At 37.1% G+C, this 17,883-nt stretch overlaps 1 protein-coding gene and 1 long non-coding RNA gene across 2 annotated transcripts in view; one reads left to right on the forward strand and one right to left on the reverse strand.

Moving 5' to 3' along the window:
* Window positions 1–5,562: 5,562 nt before the first annotated feature.
* LOC148742081 (uncharacterized) lies at window positions 5,563–16,687 on the reverse strand. Its single transcript, XR_015996714.1, has 6 exons — window positions 16,553–16,687; window positions 14,463–14,547; window positions 13,503–13,595; window positions 12,588–12,686; window positions 11,820–11,943; window positions 5,563–5,965 (listed from the first exon to the last, which is right to left on the reverse strand). It is a non-coding gene; the product is annotated as an uncharacterized LOC148742081 (long non-coding RNA).
* Window positions 16,684–17,883, forward strand: part of LOC111331810 (fibroblast growth factor receptor-like 1) — a 30,710-nt gene continuing 29,510 nt past the window's right edge. Inside the window, exon 1 of the mRNA XM_088748953.1 lies at window positions 16,684–16,790. Coding sequence (XP_088605079.1) covers window positions 16,703–16,790 — 88 coding nt within the window. The 5' untranslated portion in view covers window positions 16,684–16,702. The remainder of the gene's footprint in view (window positions 16,791–17,883) is intronic.

Raw genomic sequence — 17,883 nt, forward strand, 5'->3', positions numbered from 1 at the left:
TTCTTAGAATGCACGCGCGCTTATTAGTATGATTACGTGATTTTAATGCGCAACTTTGCAATACTGAAGAATCACCTCAACTATAGTTATTTCGTTTGTTTTAGTAGTCATTTTCTTATCAAAATGAAATGCGAAGTAATGGATACGATTTCATAAAATTCTGAAATGTAACATTAATTTCTTTGAAATACTGTTGAAAAATAAAAAAAACGTTTTCAGAGTCCATTTTTTTTTAATTTCACTGATTACTTAGAGTGAATTTTTTCCAAATTTTGTTTAACTCGTTTGTTAGATTTTAAACAAATACAACTTTATCAAGTTTAATTCCCGTTTATTAAGAGATCTTCAAAATGAATGTTTAAAATGTTCATGGTTTGGAAGTTTCCTTTTTAGCAGTTTCGCCAATGGATTCATGACAAATTGTTACCAAAGTTACATAAAAATATTTCAATTCAAACTATCCTAAAGTTAAAGTGATGACCACAGTGCCACCTTAACTTTTTCTCACTATATTTATTTGTATTTATTTAGAGGTAATAATTGGGATGTGTGTCATGGCGGTCGGTCGTCCATTTCGACGCTCCGTTCTTTCATGTTTTATATTGGGTTTACTTCTCCTATACTGCGGAATAGCGGCTGATTTAGGCCAATCCCAAGTGTTTTCGCATTTAGCTGACGACTTCGTCTTGGCCCCGCAAGATGATGCTATAGTTTTAAAGAACTTTAATTTCATCACAACGTCTTGGGATAGGCGCCATATTGTTTCATCAATTCTCAGCAAGGGCTTTTCTTCGTCGAGAATTAGTTATTATCCTAACTCCGTTGCAAGATATCGAATAATTCTTCTCCAGTTGAGCGGCGATATAAACCCGAATCCTGGTCCAAATGGTAACCAACAGCATAATGCTATAGAAAAGCCAAAGTCTACTTGTCTTCTAACATTTTACGCTAATGCACGAAGCATTGTAAATAAAACGGGTAAGCTTGATTTGGCCATCGCTGCTCTGGGCTACGATATAATTGTTTTAACTGAAACTCATCTGGACAGCTCAATTCCAGACGGTGAAATATTTCCAGCTAATTACACGGTTTTTAGACGGGACCGAAAGCTCAATGGACGCCATGGAGGCGGGGTATTGATTGCTACGCGAGATTATATCAAAGCGGTTCCTCGTGACACTCTACAGATCGAAGGACTCAGAGTTCATCTTCGTCGATCTTCTGCTCTCGCACAACCGAAAAATTATCTTGGGAGTTTTCTATCGACCGCCTAATAATGATCCCAAGCCTTTAGAGGACCTGCAAGCTGCTTTGCAAGAGCTTTCGACAAACGAGTTGATTCTTCTTGACGATTTTAATCTTCCGGAGATTGATTGGTTGAATAACAGAGCTTTACGGCACTCTGACATTTACACGCTGATGATGGACGTCGTCCAGGATAATTTTCTGACACAGTTAATAAATCAACCTACTAGAGAGTCCAACATCCTAGACCTAGTTCTCACTACTTCGCCCGACCTCGTAGACAATTTGGCAGTTGGGGAACCCTTCTCGGATCACAATTCTATCTCTTTTTTGTTATCTGGTATTCCTTATATCCAGCGCAGATCACAAAAGCTGTTGTATTGCTATGGTAAAGCTGACTGGGATCACCTAAGATCATTGCTGTCCTACATTCCATGGCATTGCGCTTTCTTCGACAGCGATATCAATCATAACTGGGCTTGCTGGAAAGATTTATTATTCGCAGCAGTCGACGAGTGTATTCCCAAACGCAAGAGCAAAACGAGATTGAATGTCCCTTGGATTACCAAGGAGCTTATTGTTTTGTGTAAAAAGAAGAAATCGTTGTATCACAGAGCGCGCAGAAGTAACAAAATTGTTATTTGGGAAAAGTATCGGCAACTCAACAACTCAGTTAAGAGACTTTGTAACACAGCGCGGTGGTCACATATAAAGAAACTAGCGCTTGATCTGCAGGAAAATGAAAACCCTAAGCCTTTCTGGAATTTTGTCAAGTCTAAGAGAAGAGGTACTAACACTCTTATCTCCTTGAAAGTTGATGGATCTGTTCTAACAGACGACTCTGGTATTGCTCAAAGCATGAACTCATATTTCTCTTCGGTATTTACCACTGAAGATTATGTAAATTTCCCTATACAGGATTGTATTGTCGACAAGAAGCTTGCAAACATTGATTGTTGTGTTGATGAGGTAAGCCGCCTCCTCCTAAAACTCAAGCCCAACAAGTCCCCTGGGCCTGACCTTATCGCGCCGTGCATCTTAAAATCGTGTGCATCGGAATTAGCACCTTCGTTGACCTATATGCTAAACAAATCGTTCTCTGCTGGCCTCCTACCTGATGAATGGAAACACGCAGATATTACACCTCTACACAAGAAGGGTCCTAAGTCTTCGAGAGAAAACTACCGCCCAATTTCCCTTACTTCAATCCCTTGTAAGATCGGTGAAAAAATTGTTTTCGACAGGATGTTTAATTTCTGGCGTGAAATTGACCTTATCAACAACAATCAATTCGGCTTTCTGCGAGGAAGATCTACTGCAACTCAATTATTATCAACGTTTCATGACTGGGCGAAATCACGAAATCTCTCCACTCCTACCGACGTCGTCTTTCTCGATCTTGCTAAAGCCTTTGACAGTGTCCCTCACGAGCGGCTGCTTTTAAAATTAAAAAGTAATGGCATCGACGGTTGTCTGCTTAACTGGCTCAGACATTTTCTGGTTGGTCGCAAACAACGTGTAGTTATTAGGGGATCTTGCTCTGATTGGTCGTATGTAACCTCCGGCACTCCACAGGGGACCATCCTTGGGCCTTTATTGTTTTTGCTGTATATTAATGACATAACAGAATGTGTATCGTCCACAATCAAATTATATGCAGACGATACGAAGATCTATAGAGAGATAATTGACCCGATCACAGATTGTCAGCGTCTTCAGGAAGATCTTACCAATATTGGCGAATGGGCTTGTAAATGGCAACTACGTTTTAACGCGGATAAATGTGAATCTATGCGAATTACACATTCACGTGATAAGTCAGTGACCAATTATTTCTTTGGACAGCCCTTGAAAGACGTAGATAAATTTAAAGATCTCGGTGTTATAATAACTAAGGACCTCTCATGGAGTAACCACATTGGTATAACTGTGAACAAAGCGAATAAAGTCCTGGGTTCTATTAAACGCTCGATAGGCACCGCTAATGCAAATATTTTTTCTATGCTCTACAAATCTCTTGTACGGCCAATTTTGGAATATGTGGTACCTGTCTGGTGTCCTTACCTCGTCAAGGACATCCATGCTCTTGAGAATGTACAGCGAAGAGCTTCAAGACTTGCTTTAAATCAACGCAAAGGAGACATGTCCTACGAAGACCGATGCAAATTGCTAAAATGGCCTACTCTTTCCGACCGTAGAACTTATCTATCTTTAATTGAGTGTTATAAAATTATTTTTGGTTTTTACCATTTAGATTTTGGAAACTTTTTTGATTTTGCCACAACTAGATGTACGAGAGCAAATCATCAGTACAAACTTTACGTCAAACCAGCAAGACTTAATTGTTATAAACATTCGTTCTTCATTAGGATTGTTAAATTATGGAATGAATTACCAAGAAACATAGTGGAAGCTGATAATCTTCAGCATTTTAAATCTCAGCTTAAATTGTATTTAAATATTTAATTATAACTAAGTATTTTATTTTCATCTAGACTTATTTTTTAGGGAGTTTTCACATAGGAATAACCTCTTAACTTCCTTTTCTGGAAGCATATTTTCCATTTCCTCTTAGTGTATACATAGTCTGCTTCTGGAATAAATAAAGTATGTATATATGTAATATTATCTTAAGAGAACGCCTTTTTCCTCCTGCTTTCGTTGTAACACAGGACAGTGCGAAAAAGTCAAATGATGAGTGTCGAGAAGCTGTTAAAAAACTGTTCTGAAATCGGCTAACAAAAACTATGGAGCAATAAGCCATAAAGCTGTGAGATGTTTTAGCTCTTAAAGCTAAAGCAAGTGATGAAATTAATTATTCCAAATTAATATTATATTTTCAACAAGATGATTTTTTCCCAAAGAGAAACTAAGATCGTTATGAAATTTGAAGCTCAGCCTAGATTAACCCAAGATTAAAGACATGGTGCAACAAGGAATAAATTGTGAGAATTCTTGGCTGCTGTAGCTAAATTAAACCAAATTCTGCTAGATTTGCTCCAGAACTAGAACTCTTGACACAGACGGATTTCGTTCTCAGTGTCAATAATTGTTCTGGAAACAGGAACTGAAATTGCAATTAGAAAATTTTCAAAGTGCTTAGGTTTCATCTATTCCTGTGTTACATATGAAAATAGTATTTAAAAGGTTTCTCTTAAAATGCAACATGGCAAGTTAAAGCAATCTTAAAACTGAAAGGTGGATTGAAAATAAAAACCAATGGTCAGGCATTATCTAGACGTTAGTTTTGATTTTGAGAGAGCGTCTTTTCTGCCTGCTTTCGTTGTATCAGAGGACAGTAAGAGAAAAATAAAACGCTTTCTAACAGTATAGTTCTTAATTTTCGGTAAAGATTTTGACTGATTTAAGCAAATTTGAAACAAACGACGTGGAATAGATTAATTGAAAGAGACTTCAGCTTTTGAGAAAACTCAAATTTAGAATTTTTGCTCCAAAACCTTTCTTCACCATTGATTTTATTAGTGACAAAAAAAAATTTTTCATACAAAATTGGACTTACATTTTAATCGAAAATACTTAATTGCAAGTCAACTACTACATGGAGTGGAACACTAAGAAAAACGATTTTGAAAGGTTATCTCCCCGTTCAGACCTCACTGCTCGATCACAAATTCTTAAGCTGTATTTCGTTATAGATGCAAATGCTTCTTCTGAAAAAAAAAAAGATACCAAGACTTCAATTTAACATTTCCGTTTTGTCTGTCCTCTGCGGCTACACATGGAACAGTTTGCGCTTATGAATTGGATTGGAATTACAAAAAGAATTTCCTATCGCGTGCTTTAGGCTTTGGGATGTCATTTCATGAAGATTGAGTATAACTTGCCATGTTGCTTATTATTATAAAAGTAATGTGTACAACGTCTCGTGCAAGAAAAAAAAAGACAAAATCAGTTTTATTTTTTCGCCTACAAAATGTTGTTTCAAAGAAATTTAAGAATTGCAGAAAAATAATTTGAAATTGGAAAAAAATGCACGAGGTGTTGTTCATATGAACTTTGGCGGAAAATTTCAAGTTAGACCCTTTTAATAATTTGTGCTGAGAATATTGTTAGGGGAAACTCTGTGCAAACTGGACCAAATTTTCCCGCTAAAAGTCTTGGTATATACACGAAAAGTAGTTTTTCTTGACACCTTTTAGCTAATTAAACTATTTTGAATTTAATAAAAGCTTATTGAAATGAAAAACAATTGTTGTATATTGCTTTGCTTGAGACATTAGAGAGAAAATTAAAGATCACAGAGAAATGTTTTGTTTATTGAATTTTGATTACAGAACAAAAAATACGATAGAAAACCAAAATAAATATCTTTTATTCAATTACAAGAAGCAAAGATCTTTAAAATAAACTTTCCCATTGAAAGAAAAAAAAACACGGCGCATGCGTATTTTTCCACGTCTTTTGGCGGGAAAATTTAACAATTTTTAAACAGAAGCAATCATTAAACAAACTGAGCATGCGCGTTACAAACCCCTGTATTTTTTCTAAGTTTTTTAGGGGGAAAAATAAAAGTTTTGAACCGCCATTTGCTAGCAAATAATTTTCAAAGAAAACATCATGCAGTTGAAAACATTTCTGCTGACAAAAAAATCTAAGAAATATATTCGCGATTAAGTTTCACTAGTAAACTGAGTGAAAATCCCTCTTGCCTCCCTGTTCTTGATTCGAAGAATTTTCAACTTGAAAGGCGAGCATCGACCTGCAAGAAAACATGAAATGGTAAATCAGAAATTTTATGGTACAAACGCTTTTAGAATTACTGAGATTAAAAAAAAGCTTACTACGTTGTAGGTGCAGTCCAAATTAAAATCTTGCCCCCATGGTTCAAATAATACTAGCAAATTCATTTAAGAGTTCTTGTTTAGGAAACATTTTTATAGTGGTTCCGTTGTTTTTCAATTGTTGTGTTTGTCATACTGCTACTAGCGGCTGTGTACGTACTATCTTTGAGAATTTTGCAACAAAATTATATATTCTTCTTTAAATTTAACATGCAAAAGATGACTCGGGAATATTACTTTGTGCTTTCTCTCACAAATTTATGCAGCCTTTGCGCCGTCACAAGAAACTCATGTGGAAACCATAAACCAGTCAATTGATAAGTTTCACGCGCGTTTCTCTCAAAAGAAAAATTTTTCAGGGATATCTTGATAACTCAAAAATAAATAACAATTATTAATGTACGCCAAGAAAAGGAAAAAAAAAATTTTTATGCGAACGATTTGCATTTTCCGTCAAGCGTGAGTATTCCCGTTCTGTTTTTATTCTACCACATTTTCCATATTACCAACTGGTTACAAATTCAACAGTAACTTAAAACTAAACTGTTTCTTGTTGCCGAAACTTTAACTCAAAACCATGTGCTCCCATCCGAGCCCCAAACTTTTCACTTCGCACTTGATATAATGACAACGCAATGTCTAACCCGTTCAAATTCAGAAAACATAGTTCTGCGGCGGTAACAATTCCTTTCAAAAACTTTACATACTATCAGCTCAGTTACCTGAACCTTGCAGATAGGAAACATAATTAATAATAATTAATAATTAATAATTCAGAAAACATAGTTCTGCGGCGGTAACAATTCCTTTCAAAAACTTTACATACTATCAGTTCAGTTACCTGAACCTTGCAGATAGGAAACATAATTAATAATAATTAATAATTAATAATTCAGAAAACATAGTTCTGCGGCGGTAACAATTCCTTTCAAAAACTTTACATACTATCTGTTCAGTTACCTGAACCTTGCAGATAGGAAACATAATTAATAATAATTAATAATTAATAATTCAGAAAACATAGTTCTGCGGCGGTAACAATTCCTTTCAAAAACTTTACATACTATCAGCTCAGTTACATGAACCTTGCAGATAGGAAACATAATTAATAATAATTAATAATTAATAATTCAGAAAACATAGTTCTGCGGCGGTAACAATTCCTTTCAAAAACTTTACATACTATCAGCTCAGTTACCTGAACCTTGTAGATAGGAAACATAATTAAGGTGAATTTGACTTAGCAGAAAGATTTCCTATGTAACGATATCTCGGGACTGCTGTGTTGGCACACAAGTTGTCTAATTCGAATTGTTTGTCTCTGCAGCAAGCTTAAGATTTCCGTATCACCCCAAATTTCATCATACATGCAGTTATTTGATAAAAAGAGGACAATAACTTTTGGGACTAATACTTTGTTTTAGAATCGTATGGTGTTAAACAGAAGTTTTTCCTTCACTTAAACTTAGAATGAAAGTTGTGAGTAGTTGTAGGAACGTTTTCCTGTAGTTGATTGATGTCATTTGATTACAAAGGAATTGCGGACGCTACAAACTGTACTTTGAAGAGCTTAACAATGTCTTTTAATAACTATTATAGGTCCGCTAATACAGGCAACATTTTTCTTCAACTTGTCTTGCAACATTGTTGCATTGCAAGTTGAAACTCTTTGTTGAAAATTTGTTGCAGAAAGTAGAACTCGAGTCTACTTTGCACAACACGTTGCCTCAACTTGCAACACTATATTTTGTTGCGAGACAAGTTGGTCACGAACGTGGTAATACGCGCAACAAAAGGTTTCAACTTGCAATGCAATAATGTTCCAAGACAAGTTGAAGGAAAATATTGCCCGTATTACCGGACCTTAAACCCCAGGAACGCCTTCCATCAGGCAAATCGGTAAATTATTAAACATTTGCTCCACTAGTTTAGATGAGAGAAAGAACTTAAAGCAAATGAGACTCAGTGAGGTGACCGGAGATGTCGATGTGAAATTTGGCTTTGAGACTGAGATGGGCGTGAAAATAAAAAATGAAATGTTGTCTTGAAAAGTCAACACAAAAAGGATATATGTTAGCTATGAAACTGTACATTTTGCCTTCACGAACTAATTTGTCGGTAATCAAAGAAATTGCAATCGAGCGAATTTCCTCTCACCTCGATATAATTTAATAAGCAAGTTGAATTTAATTTCTGACACTACCTAAAATTTAGTCAGAGCTACTCTAACACAGTTGAAATTCGGTTTGTATGAAAAACACATTATGAATTTCCAAAGAATTTTCATTATGTCGATTGTTCAAAGCTTGGTCAGTTTTGGTGGTCTCATTAGTGTATTTGGCGTTCCAGTAGTGCATCACCAACGACAATTTTTATCGAAGATTTTCCCTTAGTCACGAGCATTAAACACACACACTGGAAAAATCATGTGCCACATGGTTATTCAATGAGAAAGCTTTGAAAAAAGCGTACTCCAACCGAACAAAAATAGGACGACGTTAAACTATTAAAATTATGGAAGCTATTGGAACTTTTAGACACAGCACCAATTACCTCACCCTTTCACTTCAAAGATCATATTAAGCAATTCTCTTTGCTGTCTGCCCAACAGTTCTTATGATTTTAGTTTGGATAATTTGTTATTGGGTCAACTGACAATCTCGTAATCTCAAATTTTTCTTTATTCTCATCACTGGTCTGCTTGATATTGTATTGATACTGTAAGGAGAAAATCTATCTCGGTCACTCGTTAGAGTTAAAAGGGTGAATTCTATGAATTAGGATGATGGTTTCTCTACTTCCGAAAATTTACTCTGATTGCACGCTCAGATTTGTCTTATTGTATATTGCATCCATCGGTTTCTTGTTGAACATTAACGTTAAACTGGCGAATGGACAAATTATCGGCCAATTATTCCATTTGGAAGGCGGAAATTTAATAGCTAAAAATTGAAGATGTACACCTTTTTCGATGGTCTAACATATAATGCATGAGGATATTTTGCGAGTTACGTAGTATTTTACCGAGCCCTAAAGGGGCAAGGAAAAATACGAGCTATGAGCAAAATGTCCGCCCATATCACATGTTAAACCATCGAATAAGGGATTTGTCTTTCTTCCATTATTTCATTTTCTAGTCTTTTAGCTTCTAGTTTTCGAAACTTCGTACGGTCTTATCTGAGCATCACAGCAGATCACATATGTCGTGCGCGAAAGAAGAAGACAACAACAACAAAAAAACGATTCGCATTCAAGTGTTCCTCATGACCAGAAAAAGTCATTGTGGGCTTTGAAGTTCATTGCTGAAAAAATAATGTCTAAGAAACGGAAAGAAATTTCGTCACGAAAATAAAGAATGTACTCTCAATTTCTCAATCTCAAAAAACAAATGTATTTGATCATAGTTAATAGAGGGGATTTGATATACAATGTATTTGGTCTAGTTAAGAGCTATTGGTGTAGTCTGCTGTTCTAGTTTGGAGTACACTTTGATGTGGTTGGGGAGCTTGGTGAAGGTTTCTGATCGGGTGATGCAGTTGGTTTTGTTTGGTATACAGACTAAAGGCCCGACCAAACGCACGCAGTATTTTAATGCAACATCTGGTAACATTGTTGGATCGTGTTGTGGATGTTGTGAAGGAGCTGGCCAGACGCACGCAACACCTTGCAACATCGTAAAATGTTGCGACAAAAATTTGACTATTTTAAACTTGATACAACACGTGTTAATTGTAACATTTTGCTACACGGCGGCCAAATGTGTGTGACACGTTAAGCAGAACAGTGTTGCAAGACGTTGCATTGAAATGTTGCGTGCGTTTGACCGGGATTTAAGTTTCGTTCATAGTTGATTTAGTTTGGTGTAATTTAGTTTTACCAACAGCATTAATTATAACTGATCGTTAAACGAAAAAAATTGGTGGATTTGAAAGTATATAACATTCAACATCATTTTAACTCTTTATCTTGTTGGGAATATGAATGGGAATAAAATATATCACAAGCGATTGAACTAAATGTGAAGGTACTAGTACTTGATGATCTTTTACTCTCTGAACGCCTTTATTTTAAAGCTTAGATTCCTTGATAGCCTCTCTGACTGTGATAAAATAGCTTTTCCATTACTGATTATAAGCTGATATTAATTTTACTTAGAAAGACATTCTCCTATCGTGAATTCAGCGTGAAAACAAGTATTCAGTTCCCACGGTAACTTGCTCTTTTAGTAAGTTGTATTCCAACCATACCTATTGAAACAATGTCAATCTACTACATAGTGGAGAAAGTAATTTTTCTGATCCAAACTGATTTCTGAGATTATAATCTTTTGTAATAGAAAAAATCCGAGCCCCATCTTCACATAATCTTTTGTATTGAGTAATTTCCTAGAAATTACCCATCTTATACTTTCGATTCATCCTAGTCTTGTTTTGGACAAATCCCATGTTGAATTTCAGATTTAGCGCGTTTAAAGCCTTTTTCAGTCTTTCAAGGTGGTTGTACCTGTAAACAGTTTCTGTTTTTCATCTGCCGCACTGAGTATATAATAAGGGGATTAGTTCGGAGAGCACATAACTCGACTGGTGGTACCATAGGTACGCCCTTTCTTCTCCAACTTTTATGTTGAGTCTGTCGTTCTATTACAACATTTATGGGGTGATTTCTTCGTAAACCTGTGGTGAATTCATTTTTAAGTCCACTCACATGTTCCTTACAAGGTTCCTATGGCTGATTTCAATTGAATATCGACTAGAATTACACGAAAAATTGAGGAGGAAGACGTTTACTAAAGAGCAAATACCTCGAAGGAATATATTTTTAGAATAGGATTTAATGCACGTCGTTAAATTTAATTCGTTTGCTGGGTGTCATTTACCCTGAAAAGTATTTAATTGACAGCCCAACTAGTGGCACTTTTAAAGGCACTGTAACTTTAATGCCTGAAAAATCCGAGCTAGCGGGCTTCCTGACTGCTTAGTTGTAAAGAAGTTTAGAGAAAATAAAAAAGGATCGTGTCAACGAAGTAGAAGAGCCGGTTAGAGAAAACCCACATTTTCTGCATGTTAACATATTTTAGAAGACAGAAACATTAACTACTCTGAATACATCAACACAACGACTTGTCTATGTAATATATAGAGATTCCGATTCGATTTTCTGAATTCACTCGGCTAAAATAAAGATATCTTTACGATAGATTGACTGCTATAAGTATTCAATATCAAGTAAGGCTTAACAAGTCTTAATAGGTAGATGGAAAAAGTTTTCAGTGATGTGGCTATAAGGCGATCCATTTCTTTGCATGATCTCACGGTAACTTCAAAATGTTTTTCGTGCGAACCTTTGCTAACATTGAAACTCATGACGAAAGAAACCTTCACAAGATTTTGCTTTAGTTGTCTGCTTAAACTGGTCAGCAATAGGGAACAACAAACTTCCCTGGTAGTTTCCATGGTAACACGTGTTTAACTCGATCGATTATAAATGTTTTACTTTTCAAAACTACATTTTTCTGAATAAGGGTTACACGATAGGTCTAAGATGCCAAACCCAGAATACCAGGAGTGCCGAAAGTTTTCAAACATTTCACCTTTAAAATGAAATTTGTTCGAACAAAAACACCCCTGGACAACGTAAAAATTATACTTCGCAAAACAAAGTAAATTCCTCATCTTGGAGTAGCCTTTGAGTAATATATTCTACTTCCCTAAGCCAACCCCCCCCCCCCACTAAGCCTTGTCAAGTACGTTAATCCTCAAGTAATCAACTCACCATCATCCTGAATTTGTCCATTTATCCTTAGCCAGCCAGCCAGCCAGCCAGCCAGCCATATCGCCATGTTGTGATTCACTGAGCTTTGCCAAGCTTTTCGTGATTCTTCCTTCAATTGTTAATCCTGGTGAGAAAGAAAATTATTTTGTAAGTACTTTTACACGAGGGCACGAGGGCACAAGGGCAAATAAGGGGGCTGGTGCAAAGTCTCACAGCCGGGTGGCTCATATCTCGGAAAACTGTGACACAGCGATTAACAGCAAATCTTCCCCCTCCCCCTCCCCCTCCCCCTCCCATGGGTTACCGCCGTTTCAGTATGGTAAAGCGTTTAAGGGTGCTACTTATCCAAGTCCATTGCAAGTTACCCCCTACTACGTCTTTCCCCCCCCCCCCAGCCCCCCGGCCCCACTCCCCTCTCTACACTTTTACAGTTCGCCGTTACCAGCTGATACATTTCTGATACAACTTAAGAACTCTTGTAATAATAATGACATTAGGTAATGTGTACCAGCAAAATACCTATACCTTACCCCTGGGGGACGAACCACCCCAGTCTCCCTCGCTTCCCTGTAGGGAAAGAAGATGGGGAGAAAGGATTCAAACTGTACTGCCTGATATCAGAGAGAAAACTCAGCATCTGACGTATAATTCCAGTGTATTTTCCCTTCTAAAGTAAAACAGACCACACTATATCTATCTGCAATATCTATATGTATTTATAACTCGTTTAGTATACAGGAAGGAATCTTTATCACAAAAAATAATTACCCGAAGTTTTATGAAGATCTTTATCTCTTACTCTCTTCCTGTCCAAGGGGCTTGTTAGGCGATCTCTGGAAATCTGTTTCCAGTTTTATCTTTCGTTGTCTGTTAGTAAAACACAGGGGTTAGACGCTGCTTTAAGTGGCACTAACATCTCCCCCAGTTATTGAATTAAACCTTTAAAATTTAAAGACCATTTCGAAAGTACAAATATATCTACATCCTATATGAAATGTCTCTATTTTTAAGTCAGTCGTTAAATACCAATTAGTCTCCGAAGGGCTCTACAGTCTGCAAAAATTATTTAATCTCTTATTGATTCCTTAGGAGAATTTGGAGTTGGGTCAAAAACGTCAACATGCGGCTTGTACCTTTAACATTTTTCAGCAGTTTTTAGAACTTGGAACTTGGAACTTATACTTCCAAATAGCTGGGCTAACGCTGGGAGATATAGAATAACTAATTAATAATGCTAATAATCTACAATAAATATATAAGTAAATATGTAAAGTCTAAAAGAAACAATAAATGTAAATAGTTCAAAATATTTTCAGGTGGTTCGGGGTCTTCATGTTCTGAATGTCCCTTATGGCTTATGATTTAAAAGAAGTAATGTTCTCAGCTTGGGCTGTTTGAGTTGACAGTTTATTCCATACCCGAACAGTTTGTATAAACGGAGAATAACTGTGCGCCAAAACACTTGAGTGGGGCTGGAGCATGGCATGTTGGGTCCTTGGTCTAGGAGCTGGTTGGATAGGAGAAAGGAATTCAAGATCTATGAGATTGTTTTTGATTTTATAGAAAAGAGTCACTTAGGCCAGCAAACGTCTGGATTCTAAGGAGTCCCAAACCAAGTTTATTGATTTATTGGAAATAAATCAATTAGACTGTTTCAATGGTATCAAGGCTAGTTTAACTCGCCTCGTGCAAACGAAATGTAATCCTTGAGTAGTTTTCTCGCTGTCATAAGTGATCATTTTGTTGTGGTCTTGTCCCACCCATGCTGTAAAATGCCTAAAAACAGACAAGAATTCATATATCAACAAATAATCATATGAAAGTAAGCATTCTAAGGAAAGATTTCCGAATAGCCCCATCCCAAAGGTAATCTGTTGTTTTGCCTTTAGTTTTTTCATCCAAGAATTGGATGTACATATATATATGTATTGAATCCCATAGAATCTTGCACACGGGTACAAACGTCAGTTCACAAAGTTCCTCTCAAGCATTTACGTTATCTCTGATCACATTCAAAGATATTCTTTTTCGAACTTTCAACCTACAGAGATCTCACAATTTGTTCAAAAATGTTATTATTAAAAACTGGAACATTGGGTAATGCAATTCAAGACTTTTTATTGGCTTAGCCATTATGGTATATGAGCCAATATACCATAATCTAATATCTGTACATTGTAACATTCGGTTTCTTCTTGCAAAATAAAGTCGAGAAGATTTGTCTAATATCTTGGAGGCGTTTTTTTTTTTTAATAAAACAATTATTCCACTCGTGCTTGTTGGATATGAGATGATTGTAGCCAACTCGGCGCTACGCCCCTCGTTGGCTATCTATCATCTCATATCCAGCGCGCGCTCGTGGAATAATTGTTAAATAGTACTGACGATACTTGTGTAAACCAAAATTCTCAAAGCTTGATTAAGTGAAAAAAATTATTAATTTTGTTCTTCATCGTTATCAGACAGTTACCACGAATGAAATAATGCCATGTTATTCAAATTTATCACACATGCGATATCCATGTTTAATTCAATTTCATAAATAACGGACTCGACATCCCAAGAAAAAATATCGTTTTCATATTTATTTCAAAGCATAATTCAAACGTATTACAGAGTAATAATAAAACAGTCGTTAAATACCTGTTGAGGGCCGTACCGAGTTAACTTTCCCATGTCCTCGACGATGAAAATCCACGTGTTCATGATCATGGAAGCGACGTCAAGTCTGACAAAGGAAAAACCAAGGCATGTTTAGTCCACCATCGCACAACCGAATATCTATCGTAAACGCATGGGTGATTCACAAGGTCTTCGTAGTTTATTTTAAGAATTTCCGGTCAAAGATCGACTAGAAAACGACATTCGGCCATGTTGCCATTTGAATGTCATTTCAAACCCTCCAAAGCTGACGAAAAACTCTGCATAATTTAATTCTAATGATATATCTGCAATTCAAATGAGGAAAACGAGAGAAGAGGGCGTTGGTCATTTTTGTTACCCATGAGTGAGAGATTTCCTTATCCCATTAGTAAATAAAACGTTTGGGACGGTTCATAAGACACCGTTTTTGACAAGTGAAAGAAAACATCTGCATCATCCCTTTGAATAAAAGCGCCGTTAGTCAACGTTAATCTCAGGCCCAGTCCGAACCACGCCTTAAAACCATGCGACCCCCTAAATCCTTCGACCACCCCTCCCCCCAGGCACTTCCATTGTTAGTATTGTCAGGCTGTAAAATTCCTGAAATTTGAAGCGTAGGTGTGCGTTAGTTTTCTTTGCAAATTTTCAACCAATCACGCGCAGCATAAGAGAAACAACGTGACCGTGTCATGATGAAGTTAGAATGTCGTCTCTCTCGTAAGCAATACGATGGGGCCGATTGTGACACCAAGTTGATTAAAGAAAAACGCTTGAAGTATTCCTTCAATGAAATAACACGGCTTTTTGGGAGATTTAAACGCACAGAATTCGTTTTGAGGAAAGTCAAAGCGTAACCGAACTAAATGATATTTATTTCATGTTTTCACTTGACTTCCTGTGCAATTATTTGGACTGTCATCCTGAGTCTTTCGCAATCTTATTCATCCTCCCCAATCATTAAGCCCGTTTAATTAAGTCGTGGTCGGAACCTACATAGGGTCTCCCAACCAAAGAATGTATCTGTCTCGCACGACACACTTGTGAGAGCAAAAATTACAATTTGAAGGCGATTATGCGACGCGATCACAAAAGCCACATGGGGAGTCCTTGCAGGTCTGCCTTTACCTCTATTCCCGTTTTGAAAAATTGAATATATTAGACCAAACTGTATAAAAAATCGTGACGAGACCGAAGACGTGTCTCACGCGATTGTAAAACCAAGCTTTTGACCTCCAGAACCATACACAGGAAGGACACACAGGATAGCTGCCTTTAAACAGTAAAATCTATTTTATACGAACAAGAAGCTCTATCATTTTTTTGTCCTATGTATTATGGACTTGGCAAAATCCTACCGAGATCAAAAGCAGGCTGTGCGCTCAGCGAGCGCTTCCTTGTATCAAACAGAAGTTTTTTTCATTCTCAAGAGGTATTTTGTGGTGGGTGTCGACGGTTTCAAATATCGATCTTCCTGTTTTTGTGCAAACACGCTCAGCCAGGTTTGTCAGGTGTTCCCATTGGAAATTTGTTCGATTGTACTGAAGTTTACGATCCACTAAGGTCACTAAGCACTTTTTGGGATTTTATTCATAATTTTTTTTAAGATATCACCGCGGACAAATTCAAAAGCTTGTCAAACCGTAGTTGAGCTGTTATTAGGTTGATCATCATCTGATTGTTTGCGTGAACGAGCAAGGATCTTTTCACGTTATCTGTTTGTAGGGGTCGTAGACTGCGGCAGGGTCAACATTGAACGGAAATTTTTAACTTCCACCTTCAAATCATCTGGCACAGAGTTTGACTCCAATTGCGCAAACGGAATAATGGCCCTTAAAGCTTGAAACGTCAACTACAGAATTACAATGGACATTTTAAAATATCAACTCAGTCGATAAAACAAAATTATCTTGTAATGGCGCTCAGACATTGTACTGTCAGTAAAGCTTTTGAATTAAAGCTGAAAGCTTTTATGATAAACGAGTTCCCCGAGCAGAAAATAACAACAGGAAGCCCACATGAAAACTGCATGTAACCTGGTTTCAGAAAATTTCAACTAGAGTCGTGTTACCGTTTTTATTTTTAGACCTTACCAGTAAAATCCAATCTGACCGTGAATATGGCTAATTGGTTAGTTTACTAACAACTTCCTCAATTATGTCGGAAGCCATGTCCAAGTCATAAATGCAATCGAAGTCGCCGTCCAAGTGGAATCAGTCGAAAGTAGAGATCAGCGCATAACCATGATACTCAGCTCACTCCTATTAACAGCGTTTCTCCTTGGTGTTCTGGGCTCTATGGATAGTGAAAGTCAAACCCGTACGTGTTCAGGTAAGTGTCAATCCACCTTAGATATTTTCCACTATCAGTTATAAGCAAAATGGACGAGGTTGATTAGATAACATGTCCCGTGACGCGATCCAGTTACTGCGAACAAGACGCAAAGCCGTAACCTTAGAAATTTCCTCTCTATAGCGAGTCGTCAAAGCAGAAGGTACAACACGCGAAAGAGTCTATATTTACGTCAGATAACTTACATCAAAGAGTACGAACCCACAAACGCGGACCAGTATGTGAATCAAACCAACCTCTTCTCTATTCTCACTTTTGCGGTGCATGCTGGACTACAGGCGGTCCAAGCGTATTGTGGGTGATTTTGGGGTAGGCATTGGCCATAAAAAAAGGAAAATTATAAAAAAATATATAAAAAAAATAAAAAGGGTAATATAAGCAAGGAATATATCGTTTAAAGTCTCCTTACTATTATTCCGTAGCCACTTTGTCACTTACGGTCGTTTTAACGCTATTTTCGCGACTGTCTTTGTATGGCGTCAGTGTGCTACAATATATAATCACAGTAGAGCACTATTTGAGCAATAGTGGAAATCAGACCTGAAAAAAATTTCAGGCCTGTACGGGACTCGAACCACTGACCTCTGCGATACTAGTGCAGCGCTCTACCAATTGAGCTAACAAGCCAACTGGGAGCAGGCCATCAAATTAATTCGATATAAACCCGTAGATGATAAATCGAACAGCGCTGCACTAGTATCGCAGAGGTCAGTGGTTCGAATCCCGTACAGGCCTGAAATTTTTTTCAGGTCTGATTTCCACTATTGCTCAAATAGTGCTCTACTGCGAAGGATCGTTCTTATATACGTCTCATAACCGCAGTTCACTCATATGTTTCATATGTTTGTTGTTGTTCAATATATAATCATTCGGCTACCGCAAGGTTTTGGCCCCAGACGGCCAAAACCCAAGGAGGCATCCTAGAAATCCTCGCTTATAAGGGGAGGAAAATTTCGCCGTAATAGGGAAAATCTCGATTATTGAGACCACGTCTAACAAAAGATTGCCGCCGCACATCAAACTCTTTCCCAAGCGCGACGAACATCTCCACGTTTATCTCTGTTCTAGGTGT

Source organism: Stylophora pistillata, chromosome 1, assembly GCF_964205215.1.
Source record: "Stylophora pistillata chromosome 1, jaStyPist1.2, whole genome shotgun sequence".
Lineage (NCBI taxonomy): Eukaryota > Metazoa > Cnidaria > Anthozoa > Scleractinia > Pocilloporidae > Stylophora > Stylophora pistillata.